Below are 10807 nucleotides of genomic sequence, written 5' to 3'. Positions count from 1 at the left end.
GGTCGGCCTATTCGTGTTGTAATAGTGTTTCAAGAATTTGGGAGCTGCGAGCACAGTTCAATGATGAGCCCCAATGTTAGTCAAACATTTTAAACTACTGTAATATACATTTTTATTAATTTAAACTTGATTTAACCCTGATAAAACAATGTATCAATACATTCACCTGGTCTTATTCCATTGTAATAAATTAAATTAATACATTTTCATGAGCCTATGGCTGACAGTAGTTTCAACTCCATGGGCAACATTGGGCAATGTAGACAAAGTGGTTATCATGGTCTTTAAATCTGGTGATTCCTTTAAAATTGTGTAAAACAACATGACTTGTCATCTAGCACTGACATCATTTTCTACAACAAACCTATTAAGATGACGTGGAAGTTAAGGTAAAAAACACAAAAAGGAAACATAAATGTCAGGTAAATATTTCACTTACCAACAGGTAAATTATATAAATAGATTTATAAATAGATGTAATTTGGTTTGTGTGTAGTTCCATGGTGTAATGGTTAGCACTCTGGACTTTGAATCCATTTTAAAGCTATCTGAGATCAAACTTCAGTGTAGTGCTTTTGAAAGGTGGAGACAATAATAAAAGCTACACAGGTACATGGAATAAAACAAAAAGTATCAAGAGTAAAAAATAAAAAAAACTATTGTAAAATACAATAAATGATAACCCTAGAATGCTGTGTTCTTGTCTCATATAATGCAAAATACAATTTACCTTGGTTTTCTAACACTATAGTCTGTCTACAAACCCCCTATAATGTGTACAGTCAATCTTCGTCTTTTGCCTGCTTCACTTTTTTGAAAATGTGTGCTCAAACAGGCTGTTTGGAGATTTTCCCTTCATGACATCACAAAGGGCAGTAACCCCTCCCCCAAAATGGGGACCTCTGAGACTTATTTAAACTATTTGAAAAAGGAGTATAATTTTTGACCCTTTTAAAATAAGATGGATAAGTGTTTGAAAATGTCAGCCAGTTTCTTCAGTTTGTTTCACAATTCATGAATTTCAAACTGTTATTGTTACATTCAACTGGTCAACGGTGTGTATAGGGTATATTTTCCTCTACTTGGCAATAATGGAAAAAAAGACAACAGACTTATAGAGGCTGGTTTAACATGTAAAAGCAAAGTGGAATTTATTTCTTCCCAGTCAAACTCCCTCTCTGAATGCACAGGTCACACATTAAATCACATTTAATCTCAAATCCTTCACTATTTTGAGACTGATCTCACATTCAATTCCTAGCTAAAATCAATTCAGAAATTTATTCTCAAAGCACATTTATGAAAAGAGGAAAGAAAAAAAACATCTCTATCACCGCTGATTTTCATTTGCGATTGGGTGCATATGCTGTCTATCTCCATTTAACATTCAAGAAAAGGGTATGACATGTTATAACATAGACAGATGATAGGATTCAAAAAGGTTACATGGAACTTGGATAACATGTCTCAACCTCTGTTATTTCTGGTGTACAGAGATGTGATTGGTTACATTTTGTAATTGTTAAGGACTCTCAATCTATTGGTCAAAGTTCAAATCTGAATTTAGACTTTTGAATTGTGGGGACTCCTCACGACCCAAGTGCTACAAAAAGAAAGGGCAAAATTGTCACAATAACTCCAAAACATACTTAATATACAAAGTCAGTGTAGGGTTTTATTTATTAACCCTTTTGAGTCTTCCACTTTTTCCTTCAGTTTCCATGTTTTGTGAGTAGGTTTACTTAAGTAATCTTCAACATACTTTGCCACACTATTTGACATTTGGCTGATGAGCAGAGGAGAAAGGCATATTGTTTGAGAAAGAAAAGACCAGGTTGTTAATGACCTATTATAAACACAACAAAATGCTGAGGAAACAATTTCTGTTAACGTATATAACAATCACTCTTGTGAACATTTACTTCACTTTCAAGGCCATATTCTTTACCCTCCTGTAACCTGACTTTCACCCCATTCATGTAAATAAGTGACATGCTGATAACGATAACTGAGAAGTGTTGAGAGCTATGTATAAGATTTAATAATAATAAAGTTTACTGTGCTACATTTATAACCTTTCAAATGTTTACAGAAACATCTTTTCTCAAGCACATATAAAGAACATATAGACAAAAGCAAAAGACCATGTAGGTTAAAAAGTTTACAGTTTATCTACAGTCATTTAAAAGGTAGATGATTACACTTTGTGCTCAGAGGGATCCTTGGCTATGGGAGATGAGAGTACATTTGTTTCTTCAATGCCCCTGTCTAAAGTTGAAAAAGAAGACTTGTGTTAAGAAAGAGGTTAGGCAGTGCTGTGAAGAATTGTAACCATTTTATAAATAGATAAAATGTTAGGCCAGTTCCAAAGAAATAATGCTGTACGTTAGCAAGTAAACACCTAGATTGCAAAAGCAGTTACAGGCAATAAAAATAAATAATCAATCTTATGATGACGGTCTTTTTGGCTTTGGTTTCTCATAAAGAGACGTCAATATTAAATTCTGTTTCACAACCACACAAGCTTTAAATTAAATTGTAGTACAAGGTTACTAAAAAATAATGTACAGACCCTGATAGTCCTGTTCCTGCGACTGATGATCTTCTCACTTACTCATCAGCTGGGGTGGCCATAGATGGGCATGTGGGACGTCCAGAAGCAGGCAAAAGGGTTTCCCAGTACTCTCGACGAGCCCTGAGATAAAAATTGGATCATAAATATCTTTGCTCCATAGCATTTAAATAATATTAAAATGCCACCTTATGTTACCCTCCTTTGCTGTCTTGTATAATATTGATGTGAGCAGCTATGTTTCTGCTCAGTCTTACCTGGCTCTGACCCAGGGTTTAGTGTGCATCTCCAGTGCAGCTCCCCAGAGTCCATGTTTCTCTGAAGCTGGTGGGAGGAATCCTCGCTCTGCAGCCAGCTCTTCAGCTATAGCTCTGATATGGTATGGCTCAAATCCACAGCAGCCTCCAATGTAGCGAATTCCTGCATTGTAAGCCTCTCTGGCATACTTATGGATGTCCCAGCGAGTTAGTGATCTAGTCTCCAAAGCTAAAATGAGGTCAGATGTTGAATTTTAGGCATTTTGTTATTTGGATGTTGTTGTATATACGGGGAGTAAGATGGAATTAATATGCACAAGGACAACAAGATTTTAGACTAAATGTTTCAAACCAACAAAATTTTTCCAACATTAGTACATTCTACTCAATGCTCAATGACAATGCTGACCAAAGGGGAACTCCGGTAGGCTGAGGTATCCAGTGTGGTTGCACTCGGGTGTGTGAAAGCCCAGAGGCTGGACCATGAGATGAGCTTTGAGACCAGCTTTCTCCAATCCTTCTTTCATCAACTTCACTGTACGGACACACGTCAGAGGGTCCAAGTGGCAATTTATTCCAACAATGTCAGCTCCTGCACATCAACACATGAAGAAATGTTCAGATTATGGAGCTTAAACATGAATCCAGATTTGATGTTTTGTACTGTACAAGGAGAAACTCAGTGTACCAGCTTTAACCAGCCTAACAGCACACTCTCCAGGTGGGACTCCACTCATATCTCCGTGAGGGGAGATGCACAGAGTTGCACCCACTGGTTTACCGCTGGTCTTCAGCACCTCCACTGCCCACACTGCCTCTTCCACATGCTCAAAGTACTGCAGAGAAAAATGCTTTTGAGCAATATGACTTGGCTAATAAAAAGAAGCCCTAAAAATTACAAGTTGATAAACTTCTTTCTTTTCGCCACAATGTGAATGTTCAAACCCCTAGTTTCTCATTTTATGTCGGTAATTTGCTGATGGGCAAGGCAGACAAGGTCAGTAGAGATGCATGATACATTCAGACATTTGGTTCAATGTTGACATCAATTTCTCATGACTTGAAGTTAAGGAACAACAATCAACTGTACGTACCTCCACCATCAAGAAATCAATGTCTTTCTTTAGGAAGTCATCCATCTGTTTCTTAAAAATGGCCTTGACCTCCTTCTCGCTGTGACTCTTCACGTAACATGGAGTCTGAGAGACCCCCCCAGCGACCAATGCGCCCCCCTGATCTGCCACCTCCCTTGCCAGGTCACAGGCTGCATCATTGATCTGGGCCCCCTGAATAAGACAAGAGTGGATATTTATCATTTCTTGTAAACACAAGAATTATGTTCTCAGAATTTCTAATTTGACTCAAAGTTTTTTCCTGACAGTGATGTTGGTGACATTGCCACTGATCTCCAGTTTATCCTCGCTGCAGTAGAAGGTGAATGTCTGAATCACACTGGCCCCTGCTCTCAGGAACTCTCTGTGCAGTTGCCTCACTGACAGAGACGGAGAAGAGTGGCCAATTTGAAAAACTCATCCAGATATATTCAGCACAGATAATAAGGAATATGGATCAACTCTGATATGTTAATAAATGACAGAACAGAAAATCGCCCATTTGAGAGTTCTAGTTTCATCAAGTCACTGGCAGGTTTTTTTTTTTACCTGCTTCAGGATGTTCAACAGCAGCCTCAGGTGTCCAATGTCCAGCCTTCACATAGCCACGTCGCTCCAGCTGCATAACATAACCTCCATCACCTACAACGACCTCCCCAGCATCCAGGCGCTCCAATATACCCTAAGTGTACACACACACACACACACACACACACACACACAGACACACACACACACACACACACACACACACACACACACACACACAGACACACACAGACACACACACACACACACACAGACACACACACACACACACACACACACACACACACAAACATGCAGTTAATTTCTGTTAAAAAAGAGACGTGTTCACAATCTGGCAGTTTGCATGTCCCTTCATGCTGAAGTGTAAGAACAGGTTACTCAGGCATGAAATACCTGACATATGTCTTGATGCACTGCTGTTCTCAAGTCTCCTGGAAATGTAGTTTTTTTTTTTTTTTTTTTTTTTTAAGTGTTTGCGTTTTTTTCTAAAATACTCCACAAGTTATGAAGATTTACAATCAATCAATACATTTTTATTTGTATAGCGTCAACTCATAACAAGTGTTATCTCGACACACTTTACAAAAAGCAGGTAGAATACCTTACTTATTGTTATGTTACAAAGACCCGGCCTATCCCTCTTGAGCACTTTAGCAAAGCAGCAGAAGTTACAGTGGTAAGAAAAAAAACTGCCTTATTAAAAGGCAGAAATCTTCGGCCGGATCCCCGGCTCAACCCACCCTTAGTACAAAAACACATATGCAAACAGTTGCAAGCTGTCACATTGTTGTCTTTCTCACGTCTCTACTGCCAATGCAATGATATTCTGAAGCGTGCTTCTTGCCTGCTGATCTCTCATACTAAACAAAATCTAACTCTGTATTCATCGGGGGGGGGGGGGGGGGGGGGGGGGGGTGGATTTAGCCTGTTTAATCAATAATCTCGGTTTGCAATGTAGGTTACTCTTCACCACTGTACACTGACATTTTGCTTCTCAATGCTGTGTAGATTATGATTTCCTTAAACCGACATTAAGGTTTAACTTTACTCTGGTATTTGTTTTTTATGCACTCCTTAGTGTTATCTAACTACATGAGACTCCAGACTCAGCCTACCACCTGCTCAAGACAACAACAAAAGAACGAGAACAAGTTTTAACTTTCTTTTACTTACCCTTCTCTTGCTCTCCATCGTAGAGTTTGCAAACAAATCAGAGAAAATTAATTAAAATCTGTATCAGGTCTCCAAGAGATGTTCTACAGGTGAAAAACTCAATGACTGTCACGCACCAGCCACACCGTGAAGCTTCAGAGGCTTTTCATACAAGGTCCAACAGCGATAACTCCCCATTCACACGACCCGCCTCCAAGCTGTTCCCTTGACCTCTTATTTTGATCTAACGCTCTGCTTGTACATTTTTATTCAAACATTTTTTTGCCGAAGAAAAAAAATAATTATCGGAATTTCTTTAGATTATTTTTTTGTTTATGCCCAGATAACAGTGAGTTTACCAATCTGATACTTTGCTCAATGCTGCAGAGCTTGTAAACAGCTTGCGCTCTTCTTTTGGTGTACATAACTGTGTCAGCTGCGTACTGCTGGAAATGGACGTATGGGCAAATCGGGCAGGTCATTAATATGAAACTATATAAAATTGGTCCCACGATTGTTCCCTGAGGAACTCCAAATGTACAACTGGAAAAAGATAATCATTTATCACTGATTCCTTGAGTTTAAGTATGACTACATCCATGTCAATGCATTTCTAGAGAAATTAAACTTTGACGGTTTGGATGGAGAAACATAATCATCATGCAACAGAAACAGAAATTGTGCATCAATGCACAACAGTAACACAGTTTACTTCAGGTTCAGGTGACTTTATTTGTACTTGTAGGTAGATTTGTTTGCAGCCAGCAAGACTGACATCCATCATGACACACATATTACAAAACAGATGTAACAATGTACTAAAATGACAATGACACATTTTGATGTTTTATTTAAAATAAATGAAACTAATGGAAGAGCAGTGAATTAATGTTTTTGTGTATTTATTGTTCAATGAAATATTTAGTATGACAATAAATCAATACATGTGACATTTTTAAGTTTGTTTCTTTATAATTACCATCATTGAAAACAAACCAACTGTGTTCTTATGTAAAGCTGGTTAAAAGGTTAAAAGAAGAGAAACTCTGACAAATCACTGAAGACTGAAGCCAAGTAAAGATAGAAAGGCTGGTTATGCTGCCAAATAATACTATAATTGTATGGTAGGCACTACAGTTTGTGATAACATGTTAAGATTCCATTTTCTTGTCATAATCAGCGGCAGGTGTGGACATGGAAGGACATTTGGGACGTCCAGAAGCAGGCAGAAGGCTTTCCCAGTAGTCTCGACGAGATCTAAGATATAAGTGGTTGATTAGTTGATGTAAACAAGCATTGTGCAGAGCAGGAACACACAAATCATCAGGTCTCCTCTATCATTTTCTTTTTTGTTTGCAACTGTTACTATGCCACCTAGACACTAAAAATAAATACTGATCATGGTCTCTGTTGAAGTATTTAAAGCAGCTGTATTTTAAGTATAATGTTTCTGCTCAGTCTAACCTGGCTCTGACCCAGGGTTTAGTGTGCATCTCCAGTGCAGCTCCCCAGAGTCCATGTTTCTTTGAAGCTGGTGGGAGGAATCCTCGCTCTGCAGCCAGCTCTTCAGCTATAGCTCTGATATGGTATGCCTCAAATCCACAGCAGCCTCCAATGTAGCGAATTCCTGCATTGTAAGCCTCTCTGGCATACTTATGGATGTCCCAGCGAGTAATTGCTCTGGTCTCCATTGCTGAAAGGAAAGTCAGATACCTAAGTCTAAGCATTTTATTATACTGACGATAATAAGCATATGGGAACTTTAAAAATGTTGCGATACACTCACAAACCTTGCAAAAACAAACAATACTCCAGATTAATGTTACTGAATAGTAATATAGTTGATGAATGCAATGTTTTTGTATTTATGTAACTGTACACAAAATAAAATACTGACCAAAGGGGTACTCCAGTAGGCTGGTGTATCCACCAAAGTTACACTCAGGTGTGTGAAAGCCCAGAGGCTGGACCATGAGATGAGCTTTGAGACCAGCTTTCTCCAATCCTTCTTTCATCAACTTCACTGTACGGACACACGTCAGAGGGTCCAAGTGGCAATTTATTCCAACAATGTCAGCTCCTGCACAATCAACACATGAAGAAATGTTCAGATTATGGAGCTTAAACATGAATCCAGATTTGATGTTTTGTACTATACAAGGAGAAACTCAGTGTACCAGCTTTAACCAGCCTAACAGCACACTCTCCAGGTGGGACTCCACTCATATCTCCGTGAGGGGAGATGCACAGAGTTGCACCCACTGGTTTACCGCTGGTCTTCAGCACCTCCACTGCCCACACTGCCTCTTCCACATGGTCAACAAACTGCAGGAGAAATATGCCTGGAATTTCTTTAAAATTTCTTATAAAATCAATAACAAAAAAAAAAACCCTAACATAATCACATAACCTGTTGCTCTTACCTCCACTATAAAGAAATCAATGTCTTTTTTGAGGAAGTCATCCATCTGTTTCTTGAAGATGGCCTTGACCTCAGTTTCATTGTGACTGTTGATGTAACAGGGAGTCTTAGACACGCACCCAGCCACCAAAGCATCTCCCTCATTGGCCACCTCCCTGGCCAGGTCACAGGCAGCTTCATTGATCTGAGCCCCCTGGATCAGACAAGAGCACATTGGAGAAACACCAAACTGATGTGAGAATCTTATTATCGTGTATAAAACACAAATTGCATGATGGTGTTTTCTCCACTGACAGTGATGTTGGTGACATTGCCACTGATCTCCAGCTTATCCTCGCTGCAGTAGAAAGTGAATGTCTGAATCACGTTGGCTCCAGCTCTCAGAAACTCTCTGGCCAGCTGCCGCACTGAAATAAAAAACAGAAAGAGTGGATTTTGTTAAAAACAAAGCATAGGATATTCAGATTATCTTTGCCTTTAGGTGCCTTGTAAGAATGTACTCATGAGTCAGTAACACCACATGCACCTGCTTCAGGATGTTCAACAGCAGCCTCAGGTGTCCAATGTCCAGCCTTCACATAGCCACGTCGCTCCAGCTGCATAACATAACCTCCATCACCTACAACGACCTCCCCAGCATCCAGGCGCTCCAATATACCCTAAGTGTACACACACACACACGCACACGCACACGCACACGCACACACACACACACACACACACACACACACAATTGGCTATACATCAGGTAATCAACTAAATAAAGACCATAAGCTCAGGTGTAAGATGTACAGGTATGTCAGCTGCATTCTGCTCGCCTGAAATTATTAATTTTTCAAATAGTCTTTACAGGAATATTTTTATTCTCTCACAATGGGGAGAAGAAATAATCAAAATCCACGTAATCCGTATCGGCTACTATTGTGAACAATGATAAAAAACGACAACACACGATCATCCAAACACATAACACACCTCAACTCTTGCAGACTTGTACTATTTTGCTAAGTGCTTTAAGAAGCTATTAACCTCCTTAATAGTTAAGTAAAAACATCGATTTATTAAAAAATGAGCACAGAAATGAATAAACCAGTATGCAAAGTATGGTAAATAAATGATGTGTTTATATTCATTTTTACCCTTCTCGTCTTGCTCTCCATTGAAACAAAGTCTTAGGTCCTAACTGAAGCTGATGGACTGTCTGAGCTGTTTGCGTGGGAGGACGAAATGACATTTGGAAATGAACAGTTAACGATAAAACATTACATAAGGATATTGGCATTGCACAATTTACTATCACTACATCTACCTTGGACTCCTGTCCTGTCACCTACACAATCAAGTGAACCACCGTATGATCTTCGCTGCGCATGTATCAGCGTCTTTACGGGGGTCATGGTCATCTGGACTAAAAGGAAATACTTCAAAATAAAAGCCCTGCAAAAGAGTAGCGATAGATAAAGAGATGAAGAGACAGACAGAGTCAGAGTTATTTCTATTGTTCAAACTGTTTCCCATGCCTGTTTGCCATTACTCCATGCCATATACAGAGAAATAATACTCGTGTCACTACGATTAAAAATAAAAGTAACAATAATGCTGATAACAAAACTTACATAGGCCTATATATTAGGCTATTTATTATGTTATAATGACTAATCTTAATTTAGTATCAAATAAATGATAGATTATTCAAGTATGATGCTATGCAACAGAAAATGACAAATATTTACAATACCGAGAAATAATCAAAGCCTGCCACTGATGACTTCTCTATTAAACGAATTATCCCATGCTGCTTGCCTTTGTTCTTAGCGAGTACAGTCTTTGCTCAAACTTGGCTCCATAAAGAGAATGCCATGTTATTTCCCCTGCTTTATCTTGCACATCAAAGCAATTTCTTCATTTTCCCACAAATCCCATTGACTCCACTAATAGAAAACCGTCTAGTATGCTTTTTCGGTGAGAAATGTCATTTTACCAGTTTCTTCTTGCACATAAAAACAACTTTTACATAGGTATACAAATCAATGGATCCTAATACTAGACACCATCTATTACACTATTAATACATATGGGGAAATTTCACTGTAACATTTTAAGAAATCTTTGCTCAAACTTGCAATTATTTACCCTGTTTTGTATTGGACCTAAAAGCAATTTGTTTATAGGGTTGCAGACATATCCAATGGATTCCACTAAAAGACACCCTCCATTAACCTATAAATAAGTATGTATGGAATTACACTGTAAAAAGTAATCCACAAACTGCCAAAATGTATAATAGTTTCCCTGTTTTATATTGCACAGCTATGTGTTCATACGTTTGTATACAAGCCCAGTCGATTGTAATAATAGATACACTACTACCCTAAAATAATTTATTGGGAAATATCCCTTAAAAAAAGATTTTCTTTGCTCTAACAACCTTACTCAATGTTAATTTCCCCTTTCCAGTGAAATTCCACCAAATTTGTTTATAGGCTAATAGAGAGTGTCTCTAGGTGGAATCCATTGGAATTGTCAGCAAACTTCTGAATAAATTACTTTTATTTCCAATCAAAAACACAAAAAATGACATTGATTTTGGTGGCTTGTGCCTAGTTTGAGCAAAGTGAATTTTCCCCATATTTGTTTATGGAGGGTATATCAGTGAAATCCATTGGATTTGTTTTTAACCCTTGAAAACATAGCTTTTATGTGCGTTGTAAAACAGGGAAAATTATATCGATAATTTTGATAA

At 38.3% G+C, this 10807-nt stretch overlaps 2 protein-coding genes across 3 annotated transcripts; both read right to left on the bottom strand.

Moving 5' to 3' along the window:
- Positions 1-1121: 1121 nt before the first annotated feature.
- Positions 1122-5822, bottom strand: LOC109998759 (betaine--homocysteine S-methyltransferase 1-like). Of its 2 annotated transcripts, none has more exons than XM_065965728.1 (9): positions 5664-5822; positions 4491-4623; positions 4209-4321; positions 3924-4115; positions 3518-3665; positions 3239-3421; positions 2830-3058; positions 2573-2695; positions 1122-2268 (listed from the first exon to the last, which is right to left on the bottom strand). In XM_065965728.1, the coding sequence occupies exons 1-8, from the start codon at positions 5679-5681 to the stop codon at positions 2611-2613; spliced, it is 1101 nt and encodes a 366-aa protein (XP_065821800.1). In that variant the 5' UTR covers positions 5682-5822; the 3' UTR covers positions 1122-2268; positions 2573-2610. The 2 variants fall into 2 exon arrangements, with proteins under 2 accessions (XP_065821800.1, XP_065821797.1); XM_065965725.1 differs by having other exon boundaries at positions 2615-2695.
- A 705-nt stretch (positions 5823-6527) lies between these two features.
- On the bottom strand, positions 6528-9462 carry LOC109998758 (betaine--homocysteine S-methyltransferase 1). The gene is made up of 9 exons (XM_020653633.3): positions 9374-9462; positions 9204-9270; positions 8591-8723; positions 8359-8471; positions 8066-8257; positions 7820-7967; positions 7540-7722; positions 7107-7335; positions 6528-6899 (listed from the first exon to the last, which is right to left on the bottom strand). Exons 2-9 carry the CDS (start codon positions 9222-9224, stop codon positions 6794-6796), a joined length of 1125 nt encoding a protein of 374 aa, XP_020509289.1. The 5' UTR covers positions 9225-9270; positions 9374-9462; the 3' UTR covers positions 6528-6793.
- Positions 9463-10807: the final 1345 nt, after the last annotated feature.

The sequence above is a fragment of the Labrus bergylta genome, chromosome 2 (genome assembly GCF_963930695.1).
Source record: "Labrus bergylta chromosome 2, fLabBer1.1, whole genome shotgun sequence".
In the NCBI taxonomy this organism is placed as follows: domain Eukaryota; kingdom Metazoa; phylum Chordata; class Actinopteri; order Labriformes; family Labridae; genus Labrus; species Labrus bergylta.
Note: the sequence above shows the minus strand (reverse complement) of the source record. Positions and strands in the feature narration are given on the sequence as shown.

Excerpts from the sequence above, each read along its gene's own strand:
- LOC109998759 (XM_065965725.1), bottom strand. Across the intron at positions 4,322-4,490 it reads TGTTGAACATCCTGAAGCAG|TGAGGCAACTGCACAGAGAG; the intron begins GTAAAAAAAAAA and ends CGTCTCTGTCAG. Across the intron at positions 3,666-3,923 it reads TTGATTTCTTGATGGTGGAG|TACTTTGAGCATGTGGAAGA; the intron begins GTACGTACAGTT and ends TTTTCTCTGCAG.
- LOC109998758 (XM_020653633.3), bottom strand. The coding sequence starts at position 9,224 with ATGGAGAGCAAGACGAGAAGG. Across the intron at positions 8,472-8,590 it reads TGTTGAACATCCTGAAGCAG|TGCGGCAGCTGGCCAGAGAG; the intron begins GTGCATGTGGTG and ends TTTTTATTTCAG. Across the intron at positions 7,723-7,819 it reads TGTTAGGCTGGTTAAAGCTG|GAGCTGACATTGTTGGAATA; the intron begins GTACACTGAGTT and ends TTGATTGTGCAG.